This window comes from Bos mutus, chromosome 2, assembly GCF_027580195.1.
Source record: "Bos mutus isolate GX-2022 chromosome 2, NWIPB_WYAK_1.1, whole genome shotgun sequence".
In the NCBI taxonomy this organism is placed as follows: domain Eukaryota; kingdom Metazoa; phylum Chordata; class Mammalia; order Artiodactyla; family Bovidae; genus Bos; species Bos mutus.
In genome coordinates, this window is record NC_091618.1 from 34,875,745 (window position 1) to 34,896,413 (window position 20,669).

Genomic DNA, 20,669 nt, shown 5'->3' on the forward strand with positions numbered 1-20,669 from the left:
TGGGTCATAAGGCAGTTCTGTTTCCAGTTTTTTAAGGAATCTCCACACTGTTCTCCATAGTGGCTGTACTAGTTTGCATTCCCACCAACAGTGTAAGAGGGTTCCTTTTCTCCACACCCTCTCCAGCATTTATTATTTGTAGACTTTTGGATTGCTGCCATTCTGACTGGTGTGAAATGGTACCTCATTTAGCTCTTGAATAAGCCCTATATTATCAGATAACAACTTTTTCATCTGTTTCCATTCTCAGCCGCATGCAAAGTGTTAGTAATCCCTAGGATGAGTCATGCCCTCCTGCCTCTGAGCCTTCCTACCAGCTTCTCCAACCCTTACCCTTCCTTTACTTTGCTAATATCTGTCATCACATTCATTCTGTGATGTCACTTTCTTCAGGAAGCTTTCTTTTATTAATACTGTGAGTTTTATATTCCTTAGTTAACCCCATACCACATATCACACTGTATTATAAATAATCTCTAAATCGTTGTCACACCCTCTAAACTGCTTCCCTGGTGGCTCAGTCGGTAAAGAATCTTCCTGCGTTGTGGGAGACCTGGGTTTGATCCCTGAGCTGGGAAGATTCCCTTGAGAAGGGAAAGGCAACCCACTCCAGTATTCTTGCCTAGAGAATCCCCATGGACAGAGGAGACTGGTGGGCTACAGTCCATGGGGTCACACAGAGTTGGACACTACTGAGTAGTGACTAAGCACAGCACAGCTTAACTTTTAAACTCTTGACACTGTAATATCTTAATTGTATGCTATGAAATAATTACTCATATTTTTTTTTCAATTTTCATTACTCTGATCATTACCTTCCTCTCATCTGGGAGACCTTCCTTCAAACCTGAAATAATACTAGCCACATAAAAGTATTTTTCCAGAATACAATTCTATGGATCAGTGTACATGTTAGTCAAAGTAAGCATTAGTAGGAGAACACACTGATTTAATGGCAGAATTTTTAAAAGATAAAATACTCTGTCCAAAGCTGGCAATATTTGAAGGAGAAAAACCTAAACTATTATTTTATGCACCAACCCTTTAATTGGTTAAGCTTAGATATTATGTTGATATACAATATTGAAGTAAAATTAAATTAGTTGAAGTAAATGTTAAAAAGTAAAACTACAAATCTCTCTCAGTCAAGAAAATATATAGAGAAACTAACAGTGGGTGTTCATATAGTAATAACATATGTGTTTAAATAAGAAAGGGGTGATGCAAAAATGAATGATTATCCATTTCAAGAAGCAAAACAATGAAACAACCATTTTCAAGTTTATAATAAGTAAGTGCTTTGGGAAATACCCTATTTTTATATAGCCCTAAATTTCATTCAGTTTATCAATTAAACTGTTAAAAGTATTTTAATTGTGGCATTTAAAATTTTTCCAGAATGACATATATTTGGTCTATAATCTTTCTCTAACATGGCAGCTAAATCAACCAAATTAACCATACATGATAGTGAGATAACACAGGTGTTATAACCGTATCACTCTCGTTTTTATGATCTTTGAGGCTTGGTCACTGATGTTTAAAATATGCAAAAACAAGGAAATCTCTGACTATTTTTACCTGGTATTTCTTCTTTCTTCTACAGTTTCTGAGCTCTAGACAAGTGGAAACTTTGATAGAGAATGAAAATAGGATAACACACACTCAATCATACCTTTCAGGCGAGATGAATTTTCATGATGGCATTAGAACAAGTGCAAATGACTTGTGACATTTTTATTACTAATCCTCTCTGTAGGTTAAGAGTATTTGTGAGTCTCAGCAGAATTAAAGAGCCTAAATACTTGATCTAAAGAATGATATACCATATTATGGAAAATGAAAGTGATTAGTTAATTTTGTACGTATATATCTTTAGTCAAGCTATTCATTGTGTTGTATTCTTTTTTTTTCCCCCCCCTTTTTCCTTTTCTCCCCCTCTTCCATTCAGGAGAAAAGATCATGCGATTCAGCTACCCAGACATTCACTTTGATATGAACTTAACATATGAGAAGGAGGCTGAGCTGATGCAGTCTCATATGATGGACCAAGCCATCAACAATGCAATCACCTACCTTGGAGCTGAGGCCCTTCACCCACTGATGCAGCACCCGCCAAGCACAATCGCTGAGGTGGCCCCGGTTATAAGCTCAGCTTATTCTCAGGTCTATCATCCAAATAGGATAGAAAGACCCATTAGCAGGGAAACCTCCGATAGTCATGAAAACAACATGGATGGCCCTATCTCTCTCATCAGACCAAAGAGTCGACCCCAGGAAAGAGAGGCCTCTCCCAGCAATAGCTGCCTAGATTCTACTGACTCAGAAAGCAGCCATGATGACCACCAGTCTTACCAAGGAAACCCTGCCTTAAATCCCAAGAGGAAACAAAGCCCAGCTTACATGAAGGAGGATGTCAAGGCTTTGGATACCACCAAGGCTCCTAAGGGCTCACTGAAGGACATCTACAAGGTCTTCAATGGAGAAGGTGAACAGATTAGAGCCTTCAAGTGTGAGCACTGCCGAGTCCTTTTCCTAGACCATGTCATGTACACCATTCACATGGGTTGCCATGGCTACCGGGACCCACTGGAATGCAACATCTGTGGCTACAGAAGCCAGGACCGTTATGAGTTTTCATCACACATTGTTCGAGGGGAGCACACATTCCACTAGGCCTTTTCATTCCAAAGGGGACCCCTATGAAGTAACGAACTGCACATGAAGAAATACTGCACTTACAATCCCACCTTCCTCAGATGTTGACATACCTTTTTTTTTATTTTTAAATATTGTTACTGTCGTTAATTCTTATTTTGTGGACGCAGTGTCATTTGCTCTGCCTGATTACAATAAGGAAGAAACGGAAGAGAGAAGAGACAGGGGACATTGTTCCTTAGCAGCTTGACTTGTTTATTGTGTGGGAATTTAAGAGCAGTTCATTTCTGCCATGCATAGATATAAGGTATATCACGCTTTGAGAAAAAAAAAATCACTTGATTCATAAAGATTCATCTAAGGATTCTAATTTGCCACTGATGTTCAGGATTGTGCAAAGGCAGGAAAGATTAGCATTTTCTGGGTTGGACTTTCACAGTTTTAAATGGGATAAGTAATTTTATTGGTCAAAGAAGAATTTGTTTCAAAATGTAAATTGTTTTCCTTTTCCTCTAGAGATCATGGAACACACACACGTTATTTTCCATGATAACTCCTTGGATGAGTAGTTGTTGTGGGTTCTATGTTTACTTCCCCTGTGGAATTTATAATACGGTATGTTGTACCCTGTACCATATAGAAAAACTTATAAACTACAGGTAGTTAAGGACAGCTACAATACATCTGAGGTCCTATGATCTTATTTTTCTAAACTTAAGCACTGTTTTTCCATAGTTTTGATGACTTGCATTTTATAGACACCCTGGCAGCCTTACTTTGAACACCTTTAACAAATAGTGTTTTTATCTAGTTTTCAGAATAACATATGGTCTAAGAGTGGCTAAGAGGCATTCAGTAGTTTTCAGAAGGGACCTCTGCTTTTCTTAAATTTGTTTGGGAAGTTTTCTTTTACAGCTGTAATGTGATGGCAGCATAGTATACGTATTCCTTTCTAAAAAGTACGCTTACGATTGTCACTTTATCAGCATTTAATCAGTGTTAACCAGTCAGCAGAAAAATATCAATATAATTAGGCTAACAGTAGGGGGGAAAAACCCACTCAGAAATCCCTTTTCTGGTATTTCTCTTTTCACTAGTTTTATTTTTCAAGCTTTGACCCCCCAGTGTTTTGTCCATAGTCTGTTCATCTTTTATTCTTCTGGTGGAAAGTCTTAAAAATCTTGCTGTAGGCTATTTCTTTCAAAATCTCCTCAGAGCAGTTGCTAATTTGACCCAAGTATGGTAACTTGAACCGCATAAGGTTATGAAACTAGGGCTATTTATTCTAGTATTTCTTCAATAATAATATTTACAACTTTTGGTACAAGGAAAAAGCAACTTCTTTGTAACCGGTGCATTATAGATAAAACAGAAGCTTATTTTTACCCTTCTTGGAGTCTAGAATGCAACCGAACCTCCAAGCTAAAGTGTTCAGGTCCACACTTTTCTGTCTCGAAAACATGAAACTATTAATATATATAAGCTCTTATGAATCTCAGTCCCTTACTAAAGAATTTTTCTTCTTTTAATTCATGTATACGTTGGCATATTTCATGGACAGATTTTAATTTCATTTATATGGGTGTTCTGTTTTTTCTTTGCAGTTTAACAGCATTAGAGGGGAGGAACTGAGTGAAATTGATTAAATTCATGTGTGGGGGGCCCACTTGGAGGGAGAATTCACTGCTTGTGTTTAGAGAGGACAGGCCTGACCATGACTGGATTGTCTGATAACCATTTCTGCATGTTAAAATTACATTAAGCAGTAAGTGATAACTGCTCTAAAAAAAAATCATTCAGTGGGATGTTGAAACTGTTTTTTAGTGCAGAATGATGTGAGAATTAGCAACACTAGAGAACTATGATGGATAAGCAGGTCTGGCCCCAATAATGTTCATCACCCATTTTCAGTTTGCCATTCACTTGTGTAATCAACGTCTAAGCACTGATACCGCTAGAGCTAGGCAAAAAATGGTTACAACTCAGCTCTCTTTCACTCGCCCTCTGTGGCAATTATTTTTGGAGAAATACCCAAACTATTCCTTTACATCTAAGAGAAAGCACCAAATCGGAGATGTGAAATGTTTTAAATAGAATGTCAACTGTCACTTTTTTTCCTGCATGCTCGGGTGCATTACCACATTGTGAACATACAATGTATTATTCATAGGTGAAGCATGTCTTTGAGACATACCCCATCTATCCCAACCCCACATATATAATTGGAATTTCGTTTTTTTTTCCTTTTGGAGGGAGGTAAATAATTTAAGGTTAGTGATTTTGTGTTTTACTGTAATTTAAGGAAACATTTGGATGGCAGTCAATATGTTCATAATTTTGGCTATGTGTGAACTTCTGCTGGCATCATCTATGAGTTTTTTTCCTGCTTACTAATTTTTTTTCAGTATATGAACAATCATGTGCCTACCTGCCCAGGGATGTAACTGAATTCAGTGGACCTACAGAATTGTAGAATTACCCCCTGAGGACAGTACTAATGGCACTCTCCCTTTCTGATTCCATCTTTTTGAAAATCTTTTTTCAAAACGTTTCCACCACTGTATTACTTGTACTTTCTGAGCTTCATAGGAGAAACAACTAGGGATAAAGATGGCTTAGGGTGTAGCAGGGGCAAATGAGGACAAGGTCACTTCCAATGTGTAGGTTAGATAGAATTTTTGTGGACACAGTGCTTTCTGGGAAACTCTGGATGGCTATATTTGCATGCTTCTTCACAAAGGGAAATATGCAAGATGGTTGCACCTAAAAATAAATATGAGGGGCAGACACCAAGTAAATCAAGTTTTACATAACAGTTATATGCTCAGTTTATTTAGGTGAGATTTCACATTAGAGTATTTGAGGGGCGTGAAAATGGGTTAGTCTCTGTATTTTCCAGTTTGGCAAAAATGCATCATGTTGTTTTGCCCTAATTTTGCCCAGAATTTTATATCCAGCTCATGTTAAAAGATATGTATTGCCTCTCTCTAAAAGTGGTCAATCACTTTTTTAAAGCCATTCTAATCTGGCTTTTTACAATAGTGAAAGTGACCAATAAGCAAATTGGAAGAGATTTCAAGTTGTTGAAACATTCTGTTGTGAATCTTCTGGAGGGACAAAATGGGAGAATGAGAGACTAGGATTCCGATCTGGCTGCAAGGAGGGACTGTATCCCCTACAGACGTACAAGCTGCTGTGTGCGTGCATCGCAGTATACATACACATTCTTTTAAAGAAAATTCATGAATTAATCAGGTGTGTTACAGGAGCCTATAGAGAGTTAAAATTATGATTAATACCTGAGCAACTTAATAGGTTTACTTTATCAGACTGTATAGAGAAATATTAAAGTTACTAGTCTATCTTTAGGAGTGGTCACAACTATTCAACTTAAACCTTGAGTCTTTACTATGTACTTCCAGAACAAATCAAAACAGTGAATCAAAAAAAACTGTTAAGCTGATTTCACATAACCTCTAAAATGAAAGAAACACAAATTACTCTTAAATAGGAAGAGTTTTCAACTTTTACTTGTTGGCAAATGGAGAAAGGCAAGAATGTTTTAGTGAGCTCGGTATTGTTTTTATTTATGGGTTTTGTGTTTCAGTCTTAGACGTCACAAAACCATGAAGTTTTTATGATATTTTATAAATGTTTGACAGAAATTACATCAGTGAAGGCATTTAGATGAAAATGATGTTTTACTTTGTTATCTTTAAACTGATTCCTTAAAGTGAATGGAAAAAGAACAGAGAAGTCTGCAAAAATACAAATAAAAAACTCTATGCTCCTGATTTCAAGACAGAACTTAGATTATAGGAGGTATTGGCTATGTTATTTTTTAATTTTGAATTATTCATTTTACAAAAAGGGATAAGTTACAATTTTTGATCATTTTTCATTCTATTTTATAGATTATTTCAGTAAATATTGTCTGTATGAAAATTATTCTAAAACAGAAAATTCCCCAGAGGCAAAAGAAGAAAAGAGTAGGGGGGTGAAATTGAAGTTTATATATACAAAAGTTATCTTAGAAATGTTTTTAAACCTCCAGTTTCTGCAAAATAATTAAAATATACAGTAACTGGTCTTAAGATCCTGAATTTAATGTATCAGATACTTATAAAATTTATTTATGTTTGTGCCTTTTTAAAATGCATTGAGTGTTGGCTAGCTGTTTAGTTCTACAACACTTGTATTATGCATTTTTAAAAATCACTTAAAATTACTATATAATTCATCTTCGTGTTCTTAGGTCAAAACCATTAGAGGAATTTCCCATACAGAGACTTTCAGCTCATCTGCTTAAAGTAAAAGAAAACTTTGAAACCAGATGTTGCTATCTTTTTAGTTTGATAGTATTTCTGAACACCATTACAAGATTATGCGGGTAGTATATGAGGTGGAGGGAAATTGTAGCTGTGAATTGCATTATGGTATGGTATGTATTTTTGTTTTGTTTTTAAGGAAGAATAAGTTCTAGTATCAAACAAGGCTTTATTAGTGGAATTTTGAATCAATAAAATACAGTATTGTTTTGGAATTTCACCTATAGTCTAGTGTTCTACTAGTCTTAGAACATCCTCTTCTAACCTGTTAATGTTGTGTGGAATGATGTAAAGAAGCAGGCCATTAATTCTCCTTGAACAAAACAGAATTGAAGAGTCATATCATATCGCTATTCTCCAAAGCATAATCTCAAATGATTTCCTACCATGGTTGTGTATTACTTGCAATGGATGTGTTAGAGTATGACGGCTTTTAAAAAAAAATGAGCTGCTTGTTATTCAAAGCAAATGTCATATGACCAAGAAGCTGTGATATGCTAGTGTTTCTTTTTATCATAGTGTATTGCTAGGCCAAATAATGACACCTTGAATATTTTTACATTTATTGCAGAAACCTAAAATTTTGGAATTTCCATAAGGTTTTTTATGTAACATTATATTTCTAGCTTTTTAGTTTTCTCTTGCTGTACTGTAAGTTTGTGGATATTTTTCACACACACTCTTTGAAAATAAGTTCCTAATTCTGTTTATGGGGTTTTTCTCCCATAACATTGCATTTGTATATTTTCTGTATAAATTTATTGTGAATTAACCTGTGTCCCATACAGAGTGGTACGTGAATGACTAGTTTTCTAAGATGTCCTTTTTGTGAATAAAATATAAAATTTAGAGGCCCTCTGCTAAGCCACATAAAGTACAGCATAAAACTTCTTATAGGTTTCGATAAGCCAGTTTGCAGTTAATCTGGCCCTTTAAATTACCTCAAGTGACACACAGTAAGAAAAGCTTCTTCAATGGGTGGAGGTCACTGATTCCCCAACTATGCACTTACCAGGATTCTACTTAATTTACTGGAAATGGATTTTTTTTTTTTTTTTTCATGAATACACTGTAACAAGGGAAAGACTCTGGGTTTTGTTTTTTGTTATTCTTTTGTGTTTTTTTTTTTTTTTTTTTAAGTAGTTCAGTTTCTGACACTGTGATAAAACATTTTGACTTGTCAAGTATACTCTTGGATGTTGAACATAAATCACGTCCCCTTGTGTGTATCGAAGTTCTTTGTGATCTCTTAAATTTTGCCTGCTTTCACCACCTCCTTTCTTTTTTCTGTCCATGTTCCCTCCATCATTGTCTCTGCCTCTCTTTCCCCCTACTAGTTTGAGGATTAGGTCAAGTTTTTATTTCCAGTTCATAGGTCTCTTAAGTCTTAATTTTTTGTGTATGATTTTTGTTGGCTGTATAATCTGCTGACATATTTTTATATTCAAGTGTAGTTTTCTATTTTTTTAAAAAGTAGTTGAATTAAAATGAGTAAGGTATATAACCCTTGTGTTACTTTCACTTTCAAATATTGGGCATCTAAAATATGACTTCAGAGATTATGTAATCATAAGAACATGATATGTTTCCTTCCTTTCTTGCTGGATTTTATGTTCTGATTTGGTTGTTCTCCTAAAATGCGTGTTACGAGAGATTAAACAATTTTTTTGCAAGAATTTAGAAAGATGTTAAAAATCTAAAGCAAAAAGTCTTAACTATCTCCCAGTTGGGAGAAAATGCTTTAACATTACTATAATAATATTCCAGGTTTGGAGTGGGTTCTCCAGGCTCCCCATTTGCTCTTAATAGTTGAACCTTTTAGACCATGTGTTATTTGCAGTCCCAGAGTGATTGCTTCTGCTACTTAGTTTAAAAGATGTTTTTCTTTACTTTCTGTACAAGTGCAATACTTTCCTTGAAGTCTTAAAAATTATGGTTATTTTTTTTATTCTTTCTTTAGTTAAAAACAAAAAGAAACCCTTGAAAATTATGGTATGTTAAAGGACACAACAAGCAAAAAGAAAAACACACCACAGTCAAAAGATTAGAGAATGTGGAAACCACTGGTCTAATCTCATGGTATCTTTATTTAGACTAAATTTTTGTTGAAATTAGTAATCTTTAGCCTGAGAAATGTATCCTAAAGTTGAAATTCTTAGAGACTGAATTTTTTTTCTTAGACCGTTGTCCAGTGTTTTAAATTAAGAACCTAATATTTTTTTCTATTTCTCTTTTCTCCTTTGGAAATGAACTTTAAAATAAAAGTAAAGCACTTAGCTCAATTTTAAACACTTATCACCTATTGGAGAAAATTTTTAAGAAATATTTGGAGCACTCCTGTTTTCATACAACTTAAGTAAGAGATATTTTTCATATCCTACATATTTATATGTAGCATTCTGATTTTCTTTTTTTATATCTGTGTCCCTGTAGTAAAACTGCTGTAATGTAAATACATATTTTGATTAAAAAGATAACATTTCTTTGGCATTTTTTTGAAAGGCAGTTACTGCATTTGTACAGTATATGTCTTGGCCATTTTAGAATTTTTTTTTCTTTAACAATACCAAAGGTAATTAGACTACTTTAAAAACTAATTGCTTAGACAGTTTCTAGGATATTTTAAGTTTTAGAAGCGAAAAGAAAAGATAGGTCAAACCAGTAAACCTCATTTTTTTTCAAACTAATAATTTGGGAAAATAAAAACTATTGTTTAAAAATATATATATATATATATAAATAAATATATATGTAAAATTAAAATTCCAGACCTTGTATGTCAGGTTTGCTCAGTGTAATGTAGTTTTTTTAAGGCTCAAATACCATACCTCAGAAAATGAGGTTTACTATGGAAATACTGAAACAGTCTTTGCAGTTGTGTGACAAGTCACCCTGCTATACACCAATTTGGAGACCTCCGCTAACAGTTCTATCACTGCAGACTAAAATGTGGGACTTGTATTTCATTTGTTTTTAATGCACACACATACATGTTCTGTGCATGTATGTGGGTATTGTGTATACGTGTATGAGTGTTGTAATATGCATGTGTGAGTGTGTGTTTGTATGTGAGTACAACTAAAGAAGCTGCAGAAACTTTGTAATACTTTGTGAAAAGGATTATATTATAAAGGTTTGTACTGTCTGAGTGCACAGCTACTGGAATAAATTTAGGGAATCTCAGGAACAAGCATATAATTTGTCCAAGATTTATTTCTTCTCAGAAGTGTAAGTGCAGTTTTTAATTCTGTATATTATTTAATATTTTACCAATAAAATAAACTTCTGACATAAAAAGTTTGCTATAAAAACTTTCTGGTGAAAATTCTGTACACAAGCACATTGTTCAAATACAGAAAACTCTTGAATCCTATTAGGCTTCAGTTATCACTGCCATTGTATGTATGTGTCACACTACCTGACCCTGAGAAGTGGATGCATGAAATCAGAAACCTCCATCACTACTGTGTAGTCTACTAGAGCAGAAAACAGAATAACCTACGGTTGGTTAAGGATGACATCTCTCTTCTCTTCAGGAAGATTTCATATATATCTGATTTTACCCTTACAACAAACCTTAAAATTATGTATGTCAGAGCCTATCCCCTATTTATAGAAGAAAAAAGTAAGCCCTGAGGGAAGAAAGCTGTGACTTGCTCCAGAGGACAGAGTGAATTACACAGGCAGTCCAAGTAATGGTCAATCACCATATTCAAAACCAGCTTTTCTTAGGAGTCAGACCAAGAAATCAAGGATTAAGTCATAAAGATTGTTCAGTCACATTGGCAAACATGGGTTGTCTGTTCTGCTTCATGTTTTACCACCATTGCATGAGTCATAATTGCTTCAGATTTTACAAATATGTTTTAACACAAGAAGTTTGTTGTTACAAATGTCCCCATAACTGGAAATGTAAAAGAGCACATATGATTATAAGATCATTTTATTGAGCTTTAGCTATCATTTATCCCCCACGCCATGTTAAAGTCTACCATCACATTTGAAATGGCTATTAAAATTTTCCTTCAGAAGTATTAGAATTTTATGGATATTTATCACATTCCCCAAAAATTTCACTTTCACATGCCACAGAGAAGGAAAACTACAAATGAAATATTATTTCATTGACCAACCTTTCGTCCAAAATACTAATTTTTAGAAAAAAAAGATGAATTTAATAAATTACTCCCAGTGTTAACTTTATGAAGAATTCCTTCAAGATCAGCCAGAAATGTTAGATTCTCCTATAGTATTGACAAAAGCAAAATGAAAAAAATTTTAAGCCTGCCATTTGTTCTTGGTTTTTCTATTGCAGTAGCATCAGAGAAAGGATAAATAATTGAAATCTTGATATGCTTGTAAGGCTTTTTATCAACATGCTCAAGCCCAATGGTGCAAGCCATCTGGTGAAAGAGGTTCATTTTTAGCATTTTAGCAACTCTGACTCTTGCTATTAGGGAGTACTAAGATGGATCCATGAAACATTCAACAAAACCTCATGTTTTGTTAATAGCCCTCATGACAGTTTCCCATGTGATTTTTTTTTTTTTAACTTCTCTCTGGAGATACCAACAACGATAATTACTGGTAAAACTGAATTTTGCTCCCCTTCTGTGGTTTGACACAAAACTTGAGGGAGATGCTTCCATAAACTAGCCTATCAGGCAGAGGAGGAATTAACAAACAGGATAATGTGCCCATAATTCCATATTAAAATAGAGAAAGTGAAAGGAGATCCCAGAAAATAGATACATGCTTAGTCTGAGAAAAACAGTCTTTTTCTTTTTACTGCTGCTCTTTCATCCTAAAATGTGTCTTCGATCAGACCAACTGCTTCTAACTTGACGTTTTGTCAGGCACAGGACAAATGCCTCAAAACAGTAAAAACATTTACTGCCCATATTGGTGTTGAGTTGTTTGTTCTAGAAGCCCTTAAAACAGCTGTATGAGCCTGATCATCTGACCCGTTGGAACATATGCAAAGAAGCAAGATTTTTAAATGCACAGGAAGAACCAAAGATAGCAATGAAGTAAGGTAAGGGTGTATGTTTGGGGCTCTTCTGGTCCTTAGGTAAGCCTGTCACTAAAGAAACAATAGTTACACAGCATAGTCATGGTGCCTGAGCTAATGGAAATTGGGATCAGAATCAGGTTGTCTCCACTGGGAGGGTTTTATGAAATCCCTTGATGGGGAAGGAGGAGAATTTAACCAAGAGGAATGGGAATAAAGCCCCTGTTATCTCAATGGCCTGGCCCTGTATTGGTTCTGGTTTGGTGGATATAAAAGCTGAAGAGATGGCGACCCACACAGCTTTTGCAAATGATATGGGAGAGTTTCTAACTCTAATATTATACATTCAGAAATCAGAATGGGGAGACCTGGGCTATTTGGCTGTTAGAGCAGTCAAAGTGGACGTGCTTCTTGGAAGAGGAATATCCCAGTGTAGGGAGTAAGTGGCCTTTTTTTTCCCTTCACTCCCTGTTTTTTCTCATTATGTCACATAGTTCATCTACATCTCTTTCCAGCTTCTTTCTCACCTCGCTCATCTGTGTCCACAACCCCCTCCTTATCTGTGTCTACACCAACATTTTTTCTCTTTCCCTACTTGTCTCAAATAACCTGTTGTACCATTTGATACCTGTTCTTCATCCTGTCACAATTCTAATTAATCTGAAGTACACTTTTATTTTTTTTTTATTTTTTTTTACAATCACTTTTTAAAATCACTTTTAATATGAATAATTTAGTGCAAAGAGAATATGAGTTTTAACTGTGCCTTTAAAAAAATACTTTAAAAATTAGCATAGTTGTAAATGGCTTTATCTAGTTTACTCTCAAAATTATCATGGAAAGTGTCATCTACCTGATATTTTATTAATAATTAAATAGGTTCAGGTTAGTTGTGATTTTGTTCATAAATACCCCCAATACGTGAAAAAGCTAAAACTACTCCAGCTATACTTAGTCCAGGGTTTCATTTCCAAAAGAGCTTTGTTCAGCATTTGATTGATAAATCCCATTTAATCCTGTTTAATAAACAGGAACCATAAATTTACAGTCTGAATGTTTGTGTCCCCCCTAAAATTCGTAAGTTGAAATCCTAATTGCAGTTTGATGGTTTTAGGAGGTGGGGCCTTTGGGAGGTGATTAGGTCATGAGAGTAGAACCTCATGAAGGATTAATTCCCTTAAAAAAGAGGCCTCCCAGAGCCCCTTATTCCATTCAACACAGCAAGAAGTCACCAGCTATGAACCAGGAAGAGAGCCTTCACCAGAATGGGAACAAACTGTTTCCTTGATCTTGGACTTCCAGAATTGTGAGAAATGTCTATTGTACTATAAGCTGCCCAGTCTGTGGTATTTTATTATATGAGGCCAAATGGACAAGGACGGAAAATATTACAAGGTAGTGATAACAAAAAATAATGTTTCAACAGACATACTTTATAAGTAATGTTTTGCTAATTGTGATATTTAAACAGAATGATTCCAGATAAAACTCCTTGACACAGTCAGGAAGGCTAAGAAACAGCATTAAGTAACAGGGCAAAAATAATTGGAATTAAAATTTTTCTGCAGAAACTTTAAGGATGGATCAATTATCCTAAACATGGTCTTCTGAAGACTACTTTCATACTTGATTTTTGAAAGTGTGGACTTTTGCTTATTTACCAATTTCCTCCATAATTAATGGCATTCTTTGCCTGTTTCTAAATCACACTATCCATATCCCCATACTTATTTTCCTTCCTTATTGCAGAATTTAATTTCTAGTATTTACACTTTGTTTTCCAACTCTTTTGTATCTAAAAAAAAAAAAAAACCTTGAGCTAACTTGTCATGAGTAATAGGAAGATATTTGTACTGGAAGCACTGGCCATGATATCCAAGTGTTTGCAATGAAAAGTTGTCACTTTATGGTATCTTTCAAAACTCAGTGAGTGGCCTGGACATTGTGCTTATTCTTGCCAGGTGCTAAAATCTATCCACTAAGTTTTAACATCATTAATTCTGTAGCATAAGGGAGTTGCCAAGATTCAACCCAGTTTCAACTCTAGCGATCATGAAGTGACTGATACATTTATGATAAAATCCAACTTCATGTTGTGTATCTTCAGGATTCAGACATGTACAACCACCTGGAATTTCTTGGCTTTGACCTGACAAGTTCCCCAGTCTTCAGGGATGGTTGCTGTGGTTACGCCGACCATCATGTTCTCTTGTCTTCTATGATGTAAGTAAGTAACCCGATATTTTGGCCTTCAAACAGTCTATCCTTTGTCTCCCCACCCCACCTCCTTTCTTGTTTTATTTATTTGCATCAGATTGTAACATGCATATATATTACTATCATTTGATAATACTCAAGGGAAAAAAAAATAACTGGGACAGTCAATGACTCAGGTTTTCCCAAACTCTTAGCCAAATTACTTTGTAGCGATCCTAACAAATGGTAGAGGTTGGCTATAACCAATGTATAACACTAATACATTTTCCAAGTTACAAGTATAAGCCCGGAGTCTTCTGCCTTCTTCTTTAATGTTCTGACAGGTCTGATTATAGCTAAGAATGTGATCACTTGAACACATAATAAGCAGGAGAAAAATTCTGCTTCAGGCATATGTAAAGGGACAACATTTATTTGCCAAGAAGAATTTGAGTAGCTTTCTCAGGCCTTTGAGATATGAAGTGAGCTATTGCTTAATTCTTTTGAATTAGCACTGTGTTATTCATATATACTTTTTTAAAATTGAAATTCTAAAATGGGCACATGATATTATATAATTAAACTATAGTATACTGAAAACCATTCTCTGCCTTAATTATAAAACTGGTTTTGGCTTTTTAAAAAGTATTAAATATCCTGAGATACCTGCCACCATATTAAATATGATATTGTTCATCATTAGTAACATGCTCCTTTGTACTACATTTTGAACTCCTCTTAATTTATCCTGGTTATAGTTTCTAAACTATAAAAAACTTAACATGGAAGAGTTTGATATTGTGTGGTGATTTTGAAGCCATGCAAAAAATTTGCTAACATATCATTGTATGAGTGTAGATTATCTTCATGATGTAGGTTTTTTAAGATGAATTATGTTAGATATGCTTGGAAGAGTGATTTTAAATTCCTGTATGTGACTCAGAAAACATGGTACAATAATCCCAGTTTAAAAAAAAAATCCTCCCAAAATGACCAAGTTAATGGAGGGTATGTGTTTTCTTTTGTATGATCATGTGGCTCATATTGTGCTTCCATGATGGCTCAGATGTTAAAGAATCCACCTGCAATGCAGGAGACCCGGTTTTAATCCCTGGGCCAGGAAGATCCCCTGGAGAAGGGAATGGCTACACATTTCAGTATTCTTGCCTGAAGTCAGTATGCCTTGCCAGCCACATTTCCAAAATGTGTGTAACCCAACTATAATTATTAGTCACCACATAAAGGTTGATAAGTAGCTTTGGGCAATGCTAGTGTTCCATGGTAACCTGGCATGTCTAAGCATTAGGGATGGTGATCTCTCAGCCTTCTGCTTTTGGATAGCAAATGTCACCTGTAATAATACACCAGTACAGGGGTAAGGGGCCAACTAGTATAGTTTGTTCACTTGTTACATTTTAAGTCTGTAAACTCTGGTTTCTATTGATCTACTTTGTTTGTTCTTTATTTCTCTGTAGGCTGGGTTATAAATAACCCTTGTATTTCTCAGAAGCAAAGACTTTTTCAACTTTTCTCGTTTTTAAGTAAGAGTTACTTTCACTATTTCGAACCCGTGTAAATTACAGGTGCAATAGTCTAGAATGGGAAAAGAGCTTTAACTTCTAAAATTTGTTTTGGTCTGTGAGATCTAAATTCATCCCATTTACCCAGCTATTATGCCCGAACTACATAATAAAACTAATCTGGAGAAACAAGGACAGTGACATCATTGGCCATCTGAATGACCGTAAACATGAATGACCTATCCCACTGCATTTATCACTGTATGAAACAGGCCTAATTGATATGTAGTAATACCTAATTCATGACACAGCAAGGCCTTTTGATGTTTTACTACAAATAAAGTTAGGCTGCATATGGGTCCAAGTCCTTGATCATTTTATTAATATTAAACATGGAATATTTAGAAGACATAGTTATGGAATCATGTACACCTTTCAAAACCTAGATTTAAAAACCTGATTCTGTCAAGGTGGAGGAAGTAAATTATTATCATTTGAAGATGTAAGGTTTTTTTTGTTTGTTTGTTTTTCTTTTGAGAACCCTGAAGAAATTACTTGGTAAATACTTCTAGAAGAACAAAAACAAGTATGAAACAACATATTTTCATATGAACAACATATTTTCATTCTACAATTCTGACTCAGTGAATGTTACTTATTCTGGGATTCTTGGCAATACCACTTGTGTCCTTGGGGAAATTTAAGCAAATGTCTACAGAATTAGCCTTTAGGATGAAGCTTTAAGAAGACAGAATGTGTAGATGCTTTTTTTTTAATTAATTTATTTTTTATTGAAGGATAATTGCTTTATAGAATTTTGCTGTTTTCTGTCTGTGTCTAACATTAGAATCTACTTGGAAAGTTTGAGGAGACTATAAGCTCTATCCCTTTCTATACCATCTTTTTCTTTTGTGCATGTTTGGTTCCTGTTACAGTATTCACTAGTAAGATCAACTAAAAGTTAAGGGATTAGAATGCCTACTGCAGGCAAGCCACTTTGCTAAGTACTATAGGGAGTTTCCTCGTGGCTCGGGGGTAAAGAATCCTCCTGCAAGGCAGGAGCCGCAGGAGATGCAGGTTCGATTCCTGGGTCAGGAAAATCTCCTGGAGGAGGGCATGGCAACCCACTCTAGTATTCTTGCTTGGAGAATCCCCATGGACAGCAGAGCCTGGCAGGCTGCAGTCCATAAGGTCCCAAAGAGTCAGACATGACTGAAGCGACTTAGCATGCATAAGGATTTCATTCTTTTTTCAATACTTCCAATATGTCAGATTGTGTGCTTAAGGCATAATATTGAATATGACACACACTGTGTATGCAAAGAAATTATCTTACAGGGAAGAGCAGTTAGGAATAAAACAGGATGTGTGTTAGTCGCTCAGTCATGCCCAGTCATGGGTTCTTTGCGACCCCATGGACTGCAGCCCACCAGGCTTCTCTGTCCGAAAATTCTCCAGGCAAGAATACTGGAGTGGGTTGCGACTCCCTTCTCCAGGGGATCTTCCAACACAGGGATCAAACTCAGGTCTCCTGCATTGTAGATAGCTTTTTTTTATTTTACTGACTGAGCCACCAGGGATAGTTATTACTCTAAATGTAAAAGGAAAATGCTGTGAAAATAAGAGGAAGGGAAACCTAATTTAGCACTGGAGTGGGACAAATAAAAATAAAAGCAATCCAGTAGAAGTGACATCTAAGCTGAGTCCAAAAGGATAAACAGAAGTGGGGTTCAAGATGGGGAACACATGTATACCCATGGCGGATTCATGTTCATGTATGGCAAAACCAATACAATATTGTAAAGTAATTAGCCTCCAATTAAAATAAATGAATTTAAATTAAAAAAAAATTTTATAAAAACCCAGATTCCAAAAAAAAGAAAGCAGTCCTTCTTACAAAAAAAAAAAAAAAAGAGAGAGAGAAGTAAATTTAATGCATGTGGAAAAGTGAGAGGAAAGGGGACTCTATGCAGAGGGAAGACATTTACAAACTCCTGGAGAGAAGGGTGGAGAGAAACCAACAGACAGGTAGACAAGATGGAGAGGACTAAGGAGAATCAGAAAGAGAATAAAAGTGAACAGTAACCTTCAGGAGCGTATTGCCTTACATTTTCAGTAAGTCATCTGATGAAAGAAAGAAAGAGAAAGTTGCTCAGTCATGTCTGACTCTTTGCAACCCCATGGACTATACAGTCCATGGAATTCTCCAGGCCATAATACTGCAGTGGGTAGCCTTTCCCTTCTCCAGGGGATCTTCCAGACAGACCCAGAAATAGAACCAGGGTCTCCTGCATTGCAGGAGGATTCTTTACCAATTGAGCTATCAGGGAAGCCCAGTCAATCCTAAAGGAAATCAGTCCTGAATATTCATTGGAAGGACTGATGCTGAAGCTGAAACTCCAATACTTTGGCCACCTAATGCAAAGAACTGACTCATTGGAAAAGACTCTGATGCTGGGAAAGATTGAAGACAGGAGGAGAAGGGGATGACAGAGGATGAAATGGTTGGATGGCATCACCAACTCAGTGGACATGAGTTTGAGTAAGTTCCGGGAGTTGTTGGTGGACAGGGAATCCTGGCATGTTGCAGTCCATGGGATCGCAAAGAGTCAGACACGACTGAGCAACCGAACTGAACTGAATCTTCAGGAAATTGCATGCTCAATATGGCTAGAGTATAGGTTGAGAATAGAGACATAGCAAGAGATAAAACTGGAGAGGTGAGTAGAGTTATTTTTTAGGGCTTTTGTTTTTGTTTTAATTCAAGGAATTTGAAATTATACCAAGGGAAATAAGAACTAGTGAAGATTCTATTGGGGAGTGACATGGTTAGATTTGCAAAGTTTCTTGGGCTTTAATATGAGACTATGTTGGAGGGATGCCAGGCAGAAAGTAGACGCTGCTCTAGTAAATCCTGGAAAAATGTAATGGTGACTGATGCTAAGGGAGTGGGCCAGAAATGGACAGATGTGCTTCGACTCCAAAGATATTTAAAAACTAGAAGTGTGGGATCAGTAATTGGTTGTATGTAGGTGCTAAAGAAGAGGGTTAAATTGAGGATGATAGCCTAGTTTCTGAGTCAGAAAAGTAAGTACCTGGCGGTGACTTTGTTGTTGTTGTTTAGTTGCTAAGTCATGTCCAACTTTGCGACCGCATGGACTGCAGCACACCAGGCTTCCCTGTCCTTCACTATCTCCCAGAGTTTGCGCGAACTCCTGTTCATTGAGTGTGTGATGCTATCCAACCGTCTCATCCTCTATTACCCCTTCCTTTATTAAAGGATTAAAATCACAGTGGGGAGAAACAGATTTTAGGGGTAGAAAGATGAGGAATATATTGAACAAGTTGAGGTTGAAATACCGATGTGACATCCAAGTGGAGATGTCTAGTAGGAAATCAAAGATACTAGTTAAATATCAGGAGAGAGATCTAAGCTTAAGTTCATATAAACCCCACTTGATACTTCACATAATATAACATATAAAGTATATGTTGTGTATACTATATATATACACATTCACACACACACACTCATGCACACACGTGCATACACACACACCATATATATGGTAACATGAAACCACAGGGTGGATGAGATCATCTAGAGAAAGTGTACAGTGAAAAAGCATCCCTTGTGGCTCAGTCAGTAAAGAACCCGTCTGCAGTGCAGGAGACCTGGATTCAATCCCTGGGTTGGGAAGATCCCCTGGAGAAGGAAATGACAACCCAACCCCTTCCGGTTGTCATTCCAGAGGAGTTCCTGCCAGAGTCCTCTGTCCATGGGGTCACAAGAGTTTGATATGACAGCAACTAAATTACCACCACCACCACAAAGTCAAACTCAAGGGATTAAAGTGTAGGAAGAGGTTTATCAAGGAATGCATAAAACATAGAAGGAATGAGATGTACAGAAATGACTATAAATAAAATCTGTGACAAAGAATCAAAATGCAGGTCCTGGGGAAATGTGTTGGGGCCAGGAATAGCCTCATAGAAAAGGTGGGATTTAAGAGAGGTTTTGAAAATTCTGTTGGGAACTTCTCAGAAAGATAACTAAAAAGGTTGAAATTGTACAACAAAAAAATTCTAAGGGAAATATTCCTCAATTTTCAGTTCCTCTGAATTTGAATGTGTCTAGGAGAAACAGAGCAGAACCAAAGACCTCAAACAGGCACGGACACAGACACCACTTGGCCAGAGAGTGAATCCCCATATACTTCAACTGGGGTGGTGTGTGGTATCCAGTCATGTGTGTCTCCTCTCATGAAGGTTTCAACAGTTTTTTGTTTTTCTTTGTGATATATGCAATAGACTACCATTTAGGTGTTTTTTTTTTTTTTTTTTTTTACTAAATGTGGCTTATATGTGTTAAAAAAAAAAGGTGTATGTTTGCACTTAGATGATAATACATCGACCATGTATTATCATCTCATTTTGAGCTAGACATTTCATCTTAATTTACAGAGACAGAAACAGGAATCCTCACCATGAGGCTTCAGTGAATTTATTTATATAAGTCTTTTTTCTCCAATACCAGCTAATCACACAACTGGGAACTGGGGTTTCATCACAGTCAGATGATGTTCAAGGTCACACTAAGGCAGGATGTACAGTTATAGAACAACCCTATAGCCCAACACAGCTTTTAGATGATCTCTTTTACTTAAATAGGCTTCTCTGGGACCACTTTTTAACCACATTCTATTACTGGTCTTCTGGTAACCTGCCTGCCTTGCAGTAAAATTAACTAAGTTTTCCCATTTATTATCATATAAATCTTTAGCTAGGCACACATATATAAATTAAGGGATGCATAAATTATATGATGCCTGATATTATTTTTTTGCAAGCTATGTAGGAAGACACGTACAAATGTAATATGGAAAGAATTTCACATCATAAAAAATGGATACATTATTTAAAATCTGTTATACTAACAGAGAACATCTTCTATGA

The 20,669-nt window shown here is 35.9% G+C and overlaps 1 protein-coding gene across 7 annotated transcripts in view; it reads left to right on the plus strand.

Annotated features, from left to right (window-relative positions):
* IKZF2 (IKAROS family zinc finger 2) overlaps positions 1–10,310 on the plus strand; it is a 188,944-nt gene extending 178,634 nt beyond the window's left edge. For all 7 annotated transcript variants that reach the window (XM_070387123.1, XM_070387108.1, XM_070387114.1 and 4 more), the window contains one exon: positions 1,952–10,310. In XM_070387123.1, the coding sequence (XP_070243224.1) occupies positions 1,952–2,676 (725 nt within the window). In that variant the 3' untranslated portion in view covers positions 2,677–10,310. The remainder of the gene's footprint in view (positions 1–1,951) is intronic.
* The last annotated feature ends 10,359 nt before the right edge of the window (positions 10,311–20,669 follow it).